Genomic DNA, 17,241 nt, shown 5'->3' on the forward strand with positions numbered 1-17,241 from the left:
CTGGCATTATTAGAATGTGTTAACGACCCTTGACAGTCATACGCATCAAATCCACCGGCCCAAGAAATTCACTTTCTACACTTAAGCGTCTGCAGTTTTTTTGCGAAGGCTGCACATTCATCTATGTCAAGCGCAGGGATGTTTGACCTCAGCAGGTCAGCCTACGTGCTGCATCTTATCAAAGGGGGCCATCTAAGTGGGAAGACTGAATTTGCTCGCAAACGTATTAAAACCGATAAAAGGCTTTAAAAGTCCAAGGTATCCATTCTGAATCTCAAGCAGTGCAATGCACTCTCAAGCCGTGACTTGGCAAAAAAACATTACTCCATTAAGTGTTACCAAGTTGGGTGTGGAAAAATGCATTTTTGTGTGTGTGTGTGTGTGTGTGTGTGTGTGTGTGTGTGTGTGTGTGTGTGTGTGTGTGTGTGTGTGTGTGTGTGTGAGAGAGAGAGAGAGAGAGAGAGGGAGAGAGAGAGAGAGAGAGAGAGAGAGAGAGAGAGAGAGAGAGAGAGAGAGAGAGAGAGAGAGATTTTCAAAAAGGTATTTGCAACTTGTTTGGTCCTGTCACAACATTTAATCTATCTGGATATGAGGGTGTATGTATTTCCATGATAATTGCTGCTTATTTTTCATTAGTAAGACAAAAAAAAAGAGGCAAACTCAAAGTTAAAGTCATGCACACATATAATGACTAAAAAGGCTTAAATATCCATTTAAGAAGGTATTGTTACTGCCATTTATTAAAGGGCCCCTATTAGGTTTTTTATTTTTTTATTTTTTTGAGATATTATCTATTATGTAGTGTGTAATGTACATGCAGGTGTTTGTGAGTGTAAAAAGCCTTTCAAAGATCAAAGTGTATAAAAAGTTGAGTTCCAATAAAAAGGAAGCAATCCCTAACTGCCTGAAACGAGTTGTTGGTAATTCCAGTCTTACTTCTTGCAAAAACCTGTGCAGGTTCATAAGAAAAGCCAGAATATGATCTTCACTGGCTGCCCATGATTTAGTTCATGCTATTGACATGCCAAGAAGATGCAGTCAATTGTGTTGAAATCGTTCGGTATCACTTTATCTTGATGTTTCCTTTAACGCATTTTGTTGAATTTAAGTTACATTGCAATGTAAACACTACTTCCTAAGAATCAGGACTTGATACCTCTTTAATACCATAAAGCTGACACCATCATTACTGTTCATATCCCCACTTTTACTAGCATTAAAGAAGCCCCCAGAGCTTTAATTCAGATAAAACAACTAGTATTTGGTAGTGTGTGTTTTGCTGAGTTCAGACTGAATGATTTTAGCCTTAATTTTGAGGTTTCGAGAAATTGCAGACAAATGCCTGAAAACACAGTCAAATCAGTGCTCGTTCATGAGAGTAACAATCACACAGTGTGAACTGTCGAAAATCCAATCTGAGACAATCTGTCCTGTCGACGTTTTAAAATCATGCCATGTGAAATGTGTTCTGGTAGAAAATAACATTGGCGATCACCTACAGTCAATGATAGATGAGCATCCACTAGTATGGGTATCTATCACTAGCGGGAGGTTGGGGAGAAGTTAAAGGGCTTCTTTTCATTCTATTTAGACCAGTGGTTCCCAAACTTTTTGCTGTGTGCACCCTTTCTAATATTTGACACCTGGCAAGCACCCTCTCCGATTAAACTCCACATTTTTAAATACATTAACTAAATACATATATTGTCTGTGTACTTGTTTAAAATAAAGATAATGAAATACATTAATGGATGAGCTTTTATGAAGTTGACAATGCCTGTGAGTCCATATATTCAAGGACGCTGCACATCTCCATAGAAGAGGCTGATGTAGATAGTTCATCCCTACTGTCACTTGACTTATTTGAAGTGCTAGTTTTTACCCAGATGTCTATTTTGACAAATATAGTAAGCGAGAAAAAAAATTACAAATGTACTATCATTAATGGGAAAGGGCTGGGGTATTTCGATGCAGACGTTAAACCGTGGGATGAGTGAATATGCATGGGTTGTAAATTAATGTGATTTTTATTTTCTCTTAGTGAATTTCTTTTCACTCAAAATTATGACATGTGAAGTTTACCCAAAAGAAATCCATTAAAATAATAAAAGCTAAAATTTTCCGCCATTACAAACTTTCTCTCGCGCACCCCTGGTGGTCAAACTGCGCATCCCAGATTGGGAACTGCTTATTTAGACCCAAGAAATGGAGAAAAAATTTGAGAAAATTTCACATGAGCACCTGACTGTTTGATGTGTTATCGGAGCAATACCACAACTGGGTCGAAAAAGAAAATCAGTTGAGAAGAAATTGCTAATTAACTTCAATAGCCAGGTGAGCAAAATAAGTACATTTTCTACCTCACTAAAGGCTTCTTTCTCATTATGTGGTTAAAGAAGATGTACTACATGACCTGGCGTTGTTTTCATGCCACTTCTCGCATGTGTTTTGTTGTGAGATGTAGCTTGCAGACCGAGACAAAGTAGTCGACGATTCTTCCTATGAAGTCATGCAGTGTGAAACCTCCTGTCGCCGATCTATCCTACAGTGTAAACATAGCACCGATAGAACGCTATTCCAGATAGTCATGCAGTGTGAAACCATCTGATGCACAACTTCTTTGAAAATCATGCAGTCTGAACTTGGTATTGTGGTTCTCCAATTGCAACAAACTGACCAATCTGAGTAGACTCAGAGTTTAGAGAGATCAAATATTTAAACCAACTGTTTCAGAAACGCAGATCCTGCAATGCATATTTTCAGAAACAAATTACTGTAGGGTTGATTAATACACCATAATAGGGGCTCTTTAAAGTCGTGCAGCAGCAAAAAGAAACAAGCAAAGCAGGCGACGTGCATACATAGCATGCAAACGTTTCCTTGTTTGATGTGACACAATGAAAAGGATGACAACAGGGAGGAACACCATACTATCAACAACATAAAAATAACACATTTACTGCGATTCACTTTTAGAAACATGTATTAGCTCAAAAAGCATGCAAAGAGGAAATTTGGAGTATGTTTTCTAGCACAAAGAGACAGAGGGGGGTTTAAACTAGCAACAACCATGATGCACGCGCATGTTTGTGTGACTAATACTGCAACCAGTAAGGAATCTCCCTTTCTTGCGACATCATTTTTCAGCTGGAAAATAATGCAAAAGGTGTGAATGCGAAATGTCCCTCTTTAGCCACCATAAACGCATGCATTCATCACATGCTATCAAAACACTTTCTTGTGAATTTCCCCCACATGAAATCGATCCATTCAGCTGCACATCCGGTAACGAGTCCAAATTGGACCGAAGGCAGACTTTTGAACAGCTAGTTTGTCACTAAGTGTGTGGATGAGAAAGTCACACATTCGCTGATATCACGGCTTTATTCTCTGCGGTGCATGTCAATGGCGAGAAGCTTGGAGGGCGCATTTCAATCATGCTCATTGTCGACAAAAGCCTGCAAACACGCTTTAAAACCAGCCTGTCACGACATGAGCTCAATGTGTGTCCGACTCTGAGCTTTGGCCTAAAGACTGAAGGCATTTGGCTCGATGACCTCATTTATGCATCTCGGTCTAGTAAGACAAAAGCTGAATTGTGGATTTCGATGAAGGGCTTAGGGCGTTGTATGTCCACTGGATGGTCCAGTGTCTCTTGGTAAACAGCCCGTCTTACTTTTATTGGCAATTACTGCAGAAGGTCACACATCAGTAAAGAGCTTGGATTCCTGGAAAAAAAAAAAAACGAGGGAAAAAAACAGGGGCAGGTCTTATGTAACCTCTGGTTGAGAGCTGGCGGGAGTCCAGGAATCGTGCTGCACGAAGGAGAGGAAACTGGGACAGTGGCGGGGACAGAGACAGATGTGTCCACAGCGCCTCCTAATGGAGGACTGGAGACGTGCAAAGGAGGAGCCCAAAACACGGGACACATGAGGACAACAGACCCGGACTGACAGACGCACACACTAATAGAGCTGACTGAGTCTGCTGGGAGATGGAGAGGGAGAGGGAGAGGGAGAGGGAGAGAGAGAGAGAGAGGGAGAGAGAGAGAGGAAATTGAAGAAAGAAAATATAAAGTAAACAATGTAGTAGAAAAATATAAAACAGAGAAGAGATGGAGAGATAAATAAACAGATAAATTAATTAATAAATAAAAGAGATAAATAATAAAAGAAGGTAAAAAAATAAAAACAAAAAGGTGATAACAGAAAGAGTACAAAAACAGTAAATAATAATAATAATAAAAGATTGACAGGAACAATCAGCAAAAAATAAGGAGTAAAAGAAAAAAATTAGGAAAGAAAAAGAAAATAAGGAAAGAAAAAAATGAATAAAAGAGTGAAAAAAGAGAAAAAATGAGTGAAAAAAAGAAAGAACAAAAGAACAGATAAAAGAGAAAGACCAGATAAACAGAAAGAAAGAAAGAAAGAAAGAAAGAAAGAAAGAAAGAAAGAAAGAAAGAAAGAAAGAAAAAAAGAAAAAAAGAAAGGAGTGAAAAAAAGAAAAAGAAAGAAAGAAGTGAAAAAAGAAAAAGAAAGAAAAATGAGTGAAAAAAAGAATGAATGAACGAACAAAAGAAAGGATTGAAAAAGGAAAAAGAAAGAAAAAAGGAGTGAAAAAAGAAAGAAAGAAAAAAATAAGTAGAGTGAAAGACCAAAAAAGAGTGAAAGAAAGAAAGAGTGAAAGGAAGAAAAAATGAGTGAAAAAGAAACAGAAAAAAAGATAAAAAGAGTGAAAGAAAAAAAAAGAGCACAATAAAAACTCAAAAGAAAGACTAAAAAATTAACAAATGAAAGTGATAAAGAATGCAAGACAGAAATAGGCAATGATAGAACGGGCAAAAAAGAAAAGAAAAAGGAAAAGAAAGAAAGAAAGAGTAAAGGAAAAAAGCAAAAGAGCATAAAGAAAGAAACAGCAACCGTCAGCAACACTGTCTGCACAGTGCAGGTGAAGGACACACGGCCTATCATACACACAGACAGACACGCACCTCACCTCTTGCACAAACACACACTTCTCTCTCCATTCACATTACATAAGCTTCTCTGCTCAGCAGCAGCAGCAGCCCCCGCCGCATCATCGTCAACCTAAAGCCATATTATCCATCCCTCTTACATCACACACATACACACACACACACACACACACACACACACACACACACACACAGACACACACACACACACACACACACACACACACACACACACACACACACAAACACACACACACACACACACACACAAACACACACACACACACACACACACACACACACACACACACACACACACACACACACACACACACACAGAGACATTCTCTTATGCAATAGAAAGATGAAGAGAGAGAGGTGTTGTATGTTATGTGCTGGTTCGTCTCTTCATGTGTTGTAAACACGTGTGAAAGCGTGTTTGAGGATCAGATTCATGCAGTGCTCTGAGGACTCGCCATCATAATCACTGATCATAATCATTGACGTGCAAAACATCAGGTGCGTGGACACGGTGCACACATACTCTACACACATACATTCGTATTATAGTATTAATTATATAATTTTTATTTGGAGTGAGCACAGTGCATGCATACCATACATTTTTATTTATTTTTAAATTTAAATAAATATATAATTTACTAATTACTGTAATATTTAACATTCTCTATCTAGCTTTTTTATTCTAAAAAAATTATTAACTATATGATGGTACGGCAGCTGTTTCATTAGGTACACCTGTCCAACTGCAACAATCAGCCAATCACATGGCAGCAACTCAGTACATTTAGGCATGTAGACATGGTCAAGACGATCTGCTGCAGTTCAAATCGAGCATCAGAATAAGGAAGAAAGGTGATTTATGGTAAGTGACTTTAAACGTGGCATGGTTGTTGGTGCCAGACGAGCTGGCCTGAGTAATCCAGAAAATGCTGATCTACTGGGATTCACACATAACCATCTCTAGGTTTTAAAGAGAATGGTCCGAAAGAAAAAAAAAAAAAAGCCGTGAACAGTAGTTCTGTGGGTGCAAATGTCTTGTTGATACCAGATATCAAAGAAGAATGGCCAGACTGGTTCCAGCTGATAGAAAAGCAACAGAAACTCAAATAACCACTCGTTACAACCCATGGTATGCAGAACAGCATCTCTGAATGCACAACACATCCAACCTTGAGGTGGAATGGCTACAGCAGCAGAAGGCCACATCAGGTGCAACTCCTGTCATCTAAGGACAGGAAACTGAGGCTACAATATGCACAGGCTCACCAAAATTGGACAATAGAAGATTGGAGAAACCTTGCCTGGTCTGATGAGCCTCGATTTCTGCTGCAACATTCAGATGGTAGGGTTAGAATTTGGCGTTAATAACATGAAAGCATGGATTCATCCTGCCTTGTATCAACGGTTCAGGCTGGTTGTGGTGGTTGTGTAATGGTGTGGGGGATATTTTTTGTCACACTTCGGGCCCAAATCACAAAGCACGAATCATCTCAGACTGGTTTCTTGAACATGACAATGAGTTAACCGTATATAAATGGCCTCTACAGTCACCAGATCTCAATCCAATAGAGCACTTTTGGGTTGTGGTGGAACGGGAAATTCACACCATGAATGTGTAGCCAGCAAATCGGCAGCAACTGTGTGATGCTATCATTTCAATATGGACCAAGATCTCTGAGGAATATTTCTAGTACCTTGTTGAATCTATGCCATGAAGATTTAAGGCAGTTCTGAAATCAAAAGCGGTACTGGTAAGGTGTACCTAATAAAGTGGCCGGCGAGTGTATTTTACAATTTAACCTATATTCCTGTGAATCTAAGCTAAATTTAGTTTAGTGTATTCACTATAACCTGATCCTTCAGAATCATTCTGATATGATCTTTCTATCAAGAAACATAATTTATTACTAACAAAGTTAAATCCATGACGACAAATATCTTTTCTAATATATCTGAAAGTATTTACTGTGTCTTTTGATTAATGTGTCCATGCTGTATAAAAGCATCAATATAAAACAATCCCCAAACTTCTGAACGCTAGTGCAGTATAATCCCTTACTTTGTACATTTACTAAAAGTCTGTAGGAGTAAATTATTAATCAGAGTAATTTCCTAACATTACTGATTTCCTAACATTATTCCTAATATTACTGCTGACCATTAAAACCAAAACCCGAACTTCTCTGATAATAATAACCAATGGGATTTGATTCAGTTATGAGATACAAATAGACACACATATACATATAGACACATATACAAACAGATACATATATATTACAGTTTACCCATGCAACACAACTTCATGGATGTATAAGAGCGTTCACACACACACTATGCTGTTATGGGCTGACCGGGTCATATTTCATGCCTGGAACTACCAGAAGAGCAGTGACTATAAATACAGCATGAACTTCGCCTGCCTTCCCCATTTCAACTCTGAACTGAATGCCTACTCAGGCCACGATCAATCTAAATGCGCTTTTTTCGAAGTGAGAGGTTCATTTTTAAAATTGCAAAAGAGTTTTTTCAGGGTGTTTTATGTGCCCTGCGTGCATTTCACATTTGCCTGATGTGCCCCACATCCAACATCAAAACCTGCATTGCCATTAAAGTTCTTTTACTGTTGTTTCGGTGGTGCCATAAGTGACTCCTCTTAATTCATGGTTATCCTGGACAAGTATCGCTTTGAGGAAAGCCCTTAAATGAAGCTGGTTTATATTGTAATGTGTATTTATATAGTGCATTTATCATGTATGGCATATACCCAAAGCACTTCACAATCATGAGGGGGCCCTCTCCACACCACCACCAGTGTGCAGCATCCTATTTAATGATGCAACGGCAGCCACAAGACAACAGCGCTAGTGCGCTCACCACACACCAGCTATTGGTGGAGACAGTGATACAGCCAATTCGGTGGATGGGGATGAATGTCGACACCGGGGTTACAAAACTACTCTTTAGGAGAAGTGCCATGGGGTTTTAATGACCAGAGAGAGTCAGGACCTCGGTTTAATGTCTCATCCGAAAGACTCGAAAGTTCAAATGTGCGAATGAATATTAAAAAAATGTATGCAATTAATGAGACCCATTGCCTTGCTTTCAGAAATTAGTGAAAATAAAGCATTTTTCTTAAAACAAGATAAATAATCTACTAATGTGGTAAAGCAATGTAAACTTGTTTTTGATCTGAAATAAGACTCTTCTGCTTATACATTAGAAGATTATATATCGATATCAGATTTTAGTAAGGGACTTTACTTGAATAAAGAGACAAGTAAAAGCTCATGACTTGACATAATGTCCTCATAACTTTCAGATCAGTCATACGATAATTTTTAACATCTATGGTGCTTTTGGGAAACGCAGCCTAGAACTGTGAATTAAGAAGTTAAAATTTTTTAAGAAGTTAAAATGTTTTCTTAAGAAGTTAAAATGTGCGCAGTTATTAAAAAATGAGTCCCATTGTCTTGTTTTCAGAAGTCAAATCATTCATTCATTCATTTTCTTGTCGGCTTAGTCCATTTATTAATCTGGGTCGCCACACCGGAATGAACCGCCAACTTATCCAGCAGGTTTTTACACAGCAGATGCCCTTCCAGCCGCAACCCATCTCTGGGAAACATCCACACACACATTCATTCACACTTACACCCTACGGACAATTAAGCCAACCCAATTCACCTTTACCGCATGTCTTTGGACTGTGGGGGAAACCGGAGCACCCAGAAGAAACCCACGCAAACACAGGGAGAACATGTGAACTCCACACGGAAACGCCAGCTGACCACCCCTTGCTGCGAGGCAACAGCACAACCTACTGCGCCACTGTGTTGCCCAGAAGTCAAATATTTTTTTTTGTTTTTTTTTTTAAGTAAAAATAAAGTACATTTATTTTTTCTTAAAACAAGAAAAAAAAAATACACACACACAGATACAAGACAAGAAAAATAATCTGTTAACGGGGTAAGCAAAGTAATCTTGTATTTACTTTGATAGAAGATTATTTTGCTTACAACATTGGCAGATTCAGTTAATATTTCTGAAAGCAAGAGAATATTTTTACTTGTCTAGAAAAAGCTTCTTATTTTAAGAGTTTTTAGATCTTAGGTCTAGAAATAAGACAAAAACTCTTCTCAAGAAAATCAGTGTAAATGTTCATTTCTGGCCATATATATCAGATTTTGGTATGGGACTTCACTTGAATAAAGATAATTTTGCTTGTTTAAAGAACAAACACAGTTAATTTTTACTTCTATTTCTGAAAACAAGACATTTTTTTTACTTGTCTAGAAAAAGCTTCTTGACCTTACAGTTTCTAGACATTAGGTCTAGAAACAAGACAAAAACTCTTCGTAAGAAAAGCGTTTTTTACAGTCTATATGTTCATATATGGCCATACTGTATATCAGATTTTAAAATGGGACTTCACTTGAATAAAGTTACAGGTATAATCTCATAACTTCACATAATGTCCTCATAACTTTCAGATCAATTATATGCAAATTTTAACATCTATGGTGCTTTTGGGAAATGCAGCCCAGAACCGTGAATTAGATGGAAAGTTTTCTTGAGAAGTTCTAATGTACGCAGTTATTAGTAAATAATTCCCATTGTCTTGTTTTTGGAAATAAGTCATAATAAAGTGTGTTTTTTCCTTAAACCTAGAAAAAAAATCTGTTAATGAGGTGTAATCTTGTTTTTGCTTTGAAAGAAGATTATTTTGCTTAAACCATTGGCAGATTTTTTGCTTTTTATCACATAATTTTCTGAAAACAACAGAATATTTTGTTCTTGTCTAGAAAAAGCTTTAGATATTAGGCCTGTAAACAAGACAAAAACTTTTCGCAAGAAAAGCATGTTTTGCAGTTTATTTGTTCATATACAGCCATATATCAGATATTAGTATGGGACTTTACTTGAATAAAGATTATTTGGCTTGTTTAAAGGAAAAAGTCACTTTAGGTTAACATATTATTTCTGAAAACAAGACAGCATTTTATACTTGACTAGAAAAAGCTCATTAGTTTGCACATTTTCCCCTTGTTGACGCAGGGTTCTTTGGGGTGCTCCGGTTTCCCCTACAGTCCCAAAGGCATGCACTATAGATGAATTGGATCAACTAAATTGGCCATAGTGTGTGTGAATGCGGTACTGTATGTGTGTGTTAATGTGTGAGTGTATGAGTGTTTCCCAATACTGGATTGGAGCTGGAAGGGCATATGCTTCAAAAAACATATGCTGGAAGAGTTGCTATGGCGACACCTTATAAATCAGGGATTTAACCGAAGGAAAATGAATTAATAAATGAAAAAGCTTCTTGTTTTAAGAATATTTTGATATTAAGTCTAGAAACAAGACAAAACCTTTTGTTTTGCAGTGTATATGTTCATATATGGCCATATATCAGATTTTGTTATAGGAATTTACTTAAATAAAGTTACAGGTGTACCTTATAACTTTCAGATCAACTGCACGATAATGTTTACGAACTAAAATGGTTTTGGAAAACGCAGTCCAGAACCTGATTGTAGCTAAACAAACAGTAAGCGTTCATTTGTGGGTGAACTCTTTTTTTCAAAGTGCTGTGATGTTCACTCGTGTCTCAACTTGAACTTGAAGTAACATGAAGGAGAGGAAGTGTGAACACAAACAGCGGTCTGATACACTTACACACAGTTTTACCAGCACACGCTATCTAAAACAAGGCCAGTGGTAAAAACACATGCACACAAACACACACTGAAACTATCAGGTGAGGTTTGAATGCACACAACTACAACACGCACACATACGGACACAGCAATCGGCCGCCTCGTGGTGAAGTCACGTTGACAAAGACCAGCAAAAAAAAAAAAAAAAAAAAAAAAAAAAGCTCAAAGAAAATGAGAACAAGCACTAAATAGGACGACTACATCGGAGCGTGAGCGGGAAGCCCAACTAAACATAGCAAATAATAAAACCAAAATAAAATAAAAAACCAAACAACCTCAGCCACATCCAGCTCATCATCAAAGGCAATTAGCTGGAAGAGAAGAGCATACAACGTTAGTATTGTGAGGGAAGAAATTAGCAAAGGTTTTTTTAAAAAAAAAAGAAAAGGCCAAACAATGTTCGTTAGTGACATAACACAGGATTTATTAGCATTTGACTTTAAAGCATTAGTGGCTAACCTAAGATGTGATAAATTGCGGGCAATTGAAATTAAAGACCCCATGAATTCACTTGATAAATGCAGCTTTTTATTATTATTATTATTTGGTGTATTTGATCTGAAATTAAATAAATACAAATATTTGCTTAAATAAATAAAAACATTTGCTTTAAGAGACCAGTTTTCCTTCTTTTGACATAAAATATAATTCAATTTAAAAATTGTATTAAATTTAATTTAATTGAATTAAACAATAAAATTGGGCTAGTTTTCCTGCCTTTGGCATATTTGACATAAATAAATAAATTAAATAACTAATTAAATCAAATAATAAAATTTTATCAAATAGAGTAATAAAATTTGTCTAATTTCCCTGCCTTTGGCATATTTAAAATAAAATAAAATAAAAATAAATAAAACAAAACAAAAAATACATAAAAATATAAACATAATAAGATATAAAATATTCAAATAAATATGCATGTAATAAGTCCAGTTTTTTTTCCTCTAGCATATTTAAAAATAAAATAAAATAAAATAAAATAAAATAAAATAAAAAACAGTTTTTTTCCTGCTTTGGCATATTTGACAAAAATAAATAAATAAATAAATAAAATAAAACAAATAATTAAATAATACATTTTTTTACGTTTTCCTGCCTTCAGCATATTTGAAAAAAAAAAAATTGATAAATAAATAAAAGAAATAAAACAAACAAATAAATTAAAATATATACATAATATATAAAAATAAATAAATAAATATGCATTTAATAAGTCCTGTTTTCTTGCCTCTGGCATATTTATAAAATAAAGAGTAAAAAAAATAATAATAACATAACATATAACATAACATAACATAACATAACATAACATAACATAACATAACATAACATAACATAACATAACATAACATAACATACAGATTTCCCTCCTTTGGCACATTAAAAAAAATAAAAAATAAAAAAAATAATTAAATTATATAAAAAATATAGAATTTGTCTAGTTTTCTTGCCTTTGGCATATTTGACATCAAAAGCAGAAATAAAATTTTTAAATCCAGTATTTCTTCCTTTGACATATTTGACAGCAAAAAGCAAACTAAACTAAATGTTAACAGACATGGAAAGAAATCTATAAAACTTGCTTTGATTTCATGGGGTCTTTAAAGCAAAAGTTTGCAACCAAATTTATCACTAAAATATCAAGTATTCAGATATGATGTTAATTGGGTGTTAATTAATTTTGTGCTAATAAAACATTAGAAATGGAGTGGGGATTTTTTTTATGTTTGGATGGAACCGAGTTAGGAAAATCTGCATTTTTTATAAAGTGTTAGAAGGACATGATTCATGAACAGATGCACACGTGTGTTTGTGTGCAATTATGTATATAAAAAGTATATAGGCTATAAAAACAGCATGTCAGATGTGCAAAGTGGTCTTTGAAGCAGATTTACAGGGCTGTACTGTGAAAACACACAGCTCTGTTTCGGGACTTTTATTGGTAAAATAGATAAATATAGAGTAACACACACCAACGTGATTCTTGTAATTTCATCAAGATGTACAATAGTCCTGCAGAAGACAGGTTTGTGTACGCAGAAAGATTTGTTGTGTGTGTATGTGTGTGCGCATTACCTTTTCCCCATAGCCTCGGTCTTTAGTCATCATTTCTCGAAGTGTCTGCAGGACTTTTATACACAAGCGCTCTTCATTTTCCTCTAAAAGCTGCTTAGTGTGTTTTATTAATCTGAAAAAGACAGATGAAAAGTTTGTGTTAATAATCATGAAATACTTATTAATTAAAGATTATTTAGTTTGAACATTTTATTTTTATAAAATAAAATAAAATAGTTTAATTTAATTGAGGGCGGGTAAAAAAAGAAATGGGGTAAGAATATTAACTGATCCCATTTGTCTTTCAATATTAACAAAAATTAAAATTAATTAAATAAAATAGGAAAATAGATAAATAATTGAGTGTTGGTAAAATAAAAATGGGGTGAGCATATTGCAATAAAAAATCTAAATAAATAGACAAACAAATAATAAAAAACTAAGGGCTGGTAAAATAAGAAATAGGGCAAGAATATAAGTTAAATAGTAATATTAAAAATGGGGTGAGATTGTGATAAAAATAAAATAAAATAAAATAAAATTAGTAGTGCTAAATGTGACAAGTGGTACAGTAAATTAAACCAGAAACAGATCTCATCTTTTTCTTTTAATATTAACAGCACATGAATCAAAATAAAATAAAATAAACATACAATTTATGAGAACTATGAGAGATCTATGCAGGTATGCAGATAACTGAGAACTATGCAAACACACAAATAATCCTTCTGTAGCAGAAAGGCAGTCTCACTGCATGAGGACAAGTGAAGGACAGAGGGACAGGAAGGAAGAAGGACAGCTGCGTCATTACATAATCCTCAACTATAAGCTATTATGACAAAATAAAATAAACCATTTTATATTTCCTCTGATATATTTAAAATAAAATCAAAGTAGTTTTTCTCCCTTTAACTGACTTAAAAAATTAAATTAAATTAAATAAATACAATAGAATAGAATAGAAAAGAATAAAATAAAACAAAACAAAACCAAACAAAACAAAACTTATACATCATAATATTTATAAAACCTAAAACAAATATTCATCTAATGTTTGCTTTCCTCTGGCAAAATTATAATAAAAACATTAATTAATCTTTTTAATTAGAATACAGATTAGTTTATTATACTTATAGTAATAAAGACTTTTATGTTAAAGTTTATTTCATTACTTTTCTTCACAATTTATCCAAATCTTAAAGGTATTTAAATTTTAAAGCTATTAAGAAAAGACTTTTATTCAATATTTGTGTTGTACCTTTAAACACTTTATTATTATGATACCCTAATAGTATAACTTATAATACTAATATAACAAGGCTCGATTATACATAAATATTTCATAACATTCATTCATTCATTTTTTTTTCGGCTGATTTTCTTTATTCATCAGGGAGCACCACAGCGGAATGACCCACCAACTTATTTTACGCAGCAGATGCCCTTCCAGCCATGACCCAACACTGGGAAACACCCACAAACTCTTGCACACACACTACAGCCAAATTTGGTTTTTAATTAACCTATAGTGCACGTCTTTGGACAGTGGGGTAAACCGGAGCACCCGGAGGAAACCAACACCAACATGGGGAGAACATGCAGACTCAACACAGTAATGCCAACTGACCAAGCCGGGGCTCGAACCAATGACCTTTTAGCCTTGAGGCGATTGTGCTACCCACTGCGCCACCTTGCTGCCTATGGCTTAACATAATCTTCCTAAAATGTTATAAACAAGGAGTTTCAAATCTCACTTCCTGTGTCTTGTTTCAGGTCACCCAGTAAAAACTGACTGATAGACGAACAACAAAAAAAAAGAGGAAGTTTAATATAATGGTTTTGTAAGGTGATGTTAACCGTTTGATAAAAGCAAACGCACTTCGAGATAAAGCCTCCACTCTCGCATTTCCTTCGGGCATCTGTGTTCTCAGGGAAGAGTAGCTCCGGCCGATGAAGAACATCCACCAACACAGAGAGCTCAGCCTGAACCAGCGGCCGCAGACGATCCTCCAGAGCAGACACGATATCCTGCACGCACACGCACACAAACAAACACTTACTTCATCTGCAATTCAAGTTTTCACAGTCTCGTTATAATATGTTGGAGTAAATGTGACATTAACAAGTTATTTTTAGTTGTTAAAAGCAATTAGTTACCAGTTAATTAGTTATTAGTAACTAATAAAGTTATGATAACTAATAACCATAATATTTCTGAATTTGATTGTAATGCAATAATGTGCACATTTTTGAAACAATCACTATTGTGAAAAGCGCTGTACACATAAACTTGAATTGGATAATTGAATTAAACAAGTGGCTTAAACTTTATATTAGTTATCAAATTTGATTTAAACTTTATTTAAAAATTAATTTTATTTATTATTATTTTTTTTTAAAGATTTTATTTTTTAATGCTGCAGAACTTTGTGTGGTGAAACATGTTAGCATAAGCTCAGGGCCAACACAGAACAGATCTGATCACAAATGCAGTCAAAATGTGAATGTTATGTATGAAGCATTATTACAGTTTAAAATAGCTGTTTGCAATTTGAAACTTTTTATTCCTGAAATGAATGCACAGGTAATTTATTCTAGTGATGGCAAAACTGAATTTTCCTCAAAGTAAATAGATGACAAAAACAATTAGTTAGTAGAAATTAGTGGAGAAAAACCTTCTCGGTATTAAACAGTTCTTTTTAAACATTTTCTTAATGGTATAAATAAAAAAATGCAATGCTTTTTTTTGGGGAAAATAAATATGATTTTTCTATGGATTATGTTTGTTTTTCATAATTGCTCTTTGCAATCGGCTTTTTTGTACAGTCAGAGTTCATCCATTCAGAAAAATTATTTTAAAAAATTCAAGACTTTTTATGACGACAGTACTGTCGTGCAGAGATTCCAATTATTAAACAAAAGCATAGAAATTCTAAGGCTCAATCCACATTCTAGTCACTTAATGACACTTGAATACCCTGTTAGAAAAGCTGGGAATCATCTGGGAATGACCTTTTTACAGTGTCTGCTATAATGTTAATGTTGTTTTTGTGTGTTTACATACATAAATATAGCCATGGTGTAAATACACAGTACAATTACGAGCTTATTGCCACATTATGTGGTGGATGGGGAGATTCCCCCCTATGTGTAAAGCACTTTGAGTGCCCAGAAAAGTGCTATATAAATGTAAGGAATTATTATTATTATTATTATTATTATTATTATTATTATATTATTATATTGCTACTCTCTCAGAAATAAAGCTACGCGAGCAGTCACTGAGGTAGTACCTTTTTAAAAGGTGCACATTTGTCCTTGAGGGGTCCATATTGGTACCTCAAAATATAAATTAGTACCTACAAATTTTAAGTGGAACCCTTTGTACTTTTTAGGTACTAATTTGTACTCTTAAGGTATTAATATGGACCTTTTAGGTACAAATTTGTACCTTTTGTAAAGGTATCACCCCAGTGACAGCTTGTGTACATTTATTTCTGAGAGTGTATGATAACATGATATCATTGCCTTCAGTGATTTCCTGAAGATAAATACCAAAACAATAGCACAACTGGAATAACTACAGCAGCCACCATCATCGATCTCATGAGAATTAAGAGATTGTGATGACATATGATGACGTGTGCAGGTGTTTCAGTGGTGTCCCACTTCTTAGGGGTACATTTTTACTCCATACTCTGTTTAAAGGGTCAAGGGGAGGGGTGCAAAAATAGAATTGGGATTGGGCCTAATTTTAGTTAAAATGTAAAGTTAGAAAGAAGTAACAGTGGACAGCAAAACAAATAGGAAAAACAGAGGTTAAGAATGGTTCTGGAATCGAAACATGACCCCCAGAATCGGATCATAAAATCCCTATAGATTCCCAACCCTACTAAACACTAGTGATTGCTGCACATCCACATGCATACCACCTGATGCGAACAGACATTTAATCTTAAAGTAAAAAAAATTTAATTTCTTTTGCTGGAACAGATGAGAATGTGCTAACAATGCTAAGGTCATGAGGTAATATGATTGTGTCATTGTAAACAAACAAAAAAATGTGTAAACATTTGTAGGTATTTGGAGTAGGAACAAAACGCAAACAAAAAAAGCATTTTTGCAGTGCAGAGTTTGTTTTTGTCTTGCCTACTTTCACTGGCACTGACAGGTGTGGTAAAAAGTCATTTCTGGAGTCCAGCCACTCACACTCTGAGCAGCATGTTCATAAATAGCTCAGCATGAGAGGCCTGAGGCTCATAGCAGAGCCGTGAGCTGTGCAAACGTGTCTGAAAGCTGTCCGGCTCACGCCACAGCTGCACGCGGGTGCAGACAGACATGATGAAGCCCTGGTTTACCACAATCGCCAGCTCAGCGTCCCATAATCCCTCTGCTGACCTCTCACCCGCTTCAGCAGAATTCTGAGTCAAGGCTTTTAAACCAGGGGAAGTGCATGTATCTACTCTA

At 35.2% G+C, this 17,241-nt stretch overlaps 1 protein-coding gene across 50 annotated transcripts in view; it reads right to left on the minus strand.

Moving 5' to 3' along the window:
* Positions 1 to 17,241, minus strand: part of itpr1b (inositol 1,4,5-trisphosphate receptor, type 1b) — a 246,205-nt gene that overhangs the window by 109,272 nt on the left and 119,692 nt on the right. For 30 of the 50 annotated variants that reach the window (XM_087274003.1, XM_087274000.1, XM_087273992.1 and 27 more), the window contains 2 exons: positions 14,654 to 14,802; positions 12,796 to 12,907 (listed from right to left, as the gene is read on the minus strand). In XM_087274003.1, the coding sequence (XP_087130129.1) occupies positions 12,796 to 12,907; positions 14,654 to 14,802 (261 nt within the window). Of the gene's footprint in view, positions 1 to 10,991; positions 11,028 to 12,795; positions 12,908 to 14,653; positions 14,803 to 17,241 lie in introns of all 50 variants that reach the window. The other 20 variants (XR_015502790.1, XR_015502791.1, XR_015502786.1 and 17 more) reach the window with 1 other exon arrangement.

The sequence above is a fragment of the Danio rerio genome, chromosome 11, assembly GCF_052040795.2.
Source record: "Danio rerio strain M-AB ecotype USA chromosome 11, GRCz13ab, whole genome shotgun sequence".
In the NCBI taxonomy this organism is placed as follows: domain Eukaryota; kingdom Metazoa; phylum Chordata; class Actinopteri; order Cypriniformes; family Danionidae; genus Danio; species Danio rerio.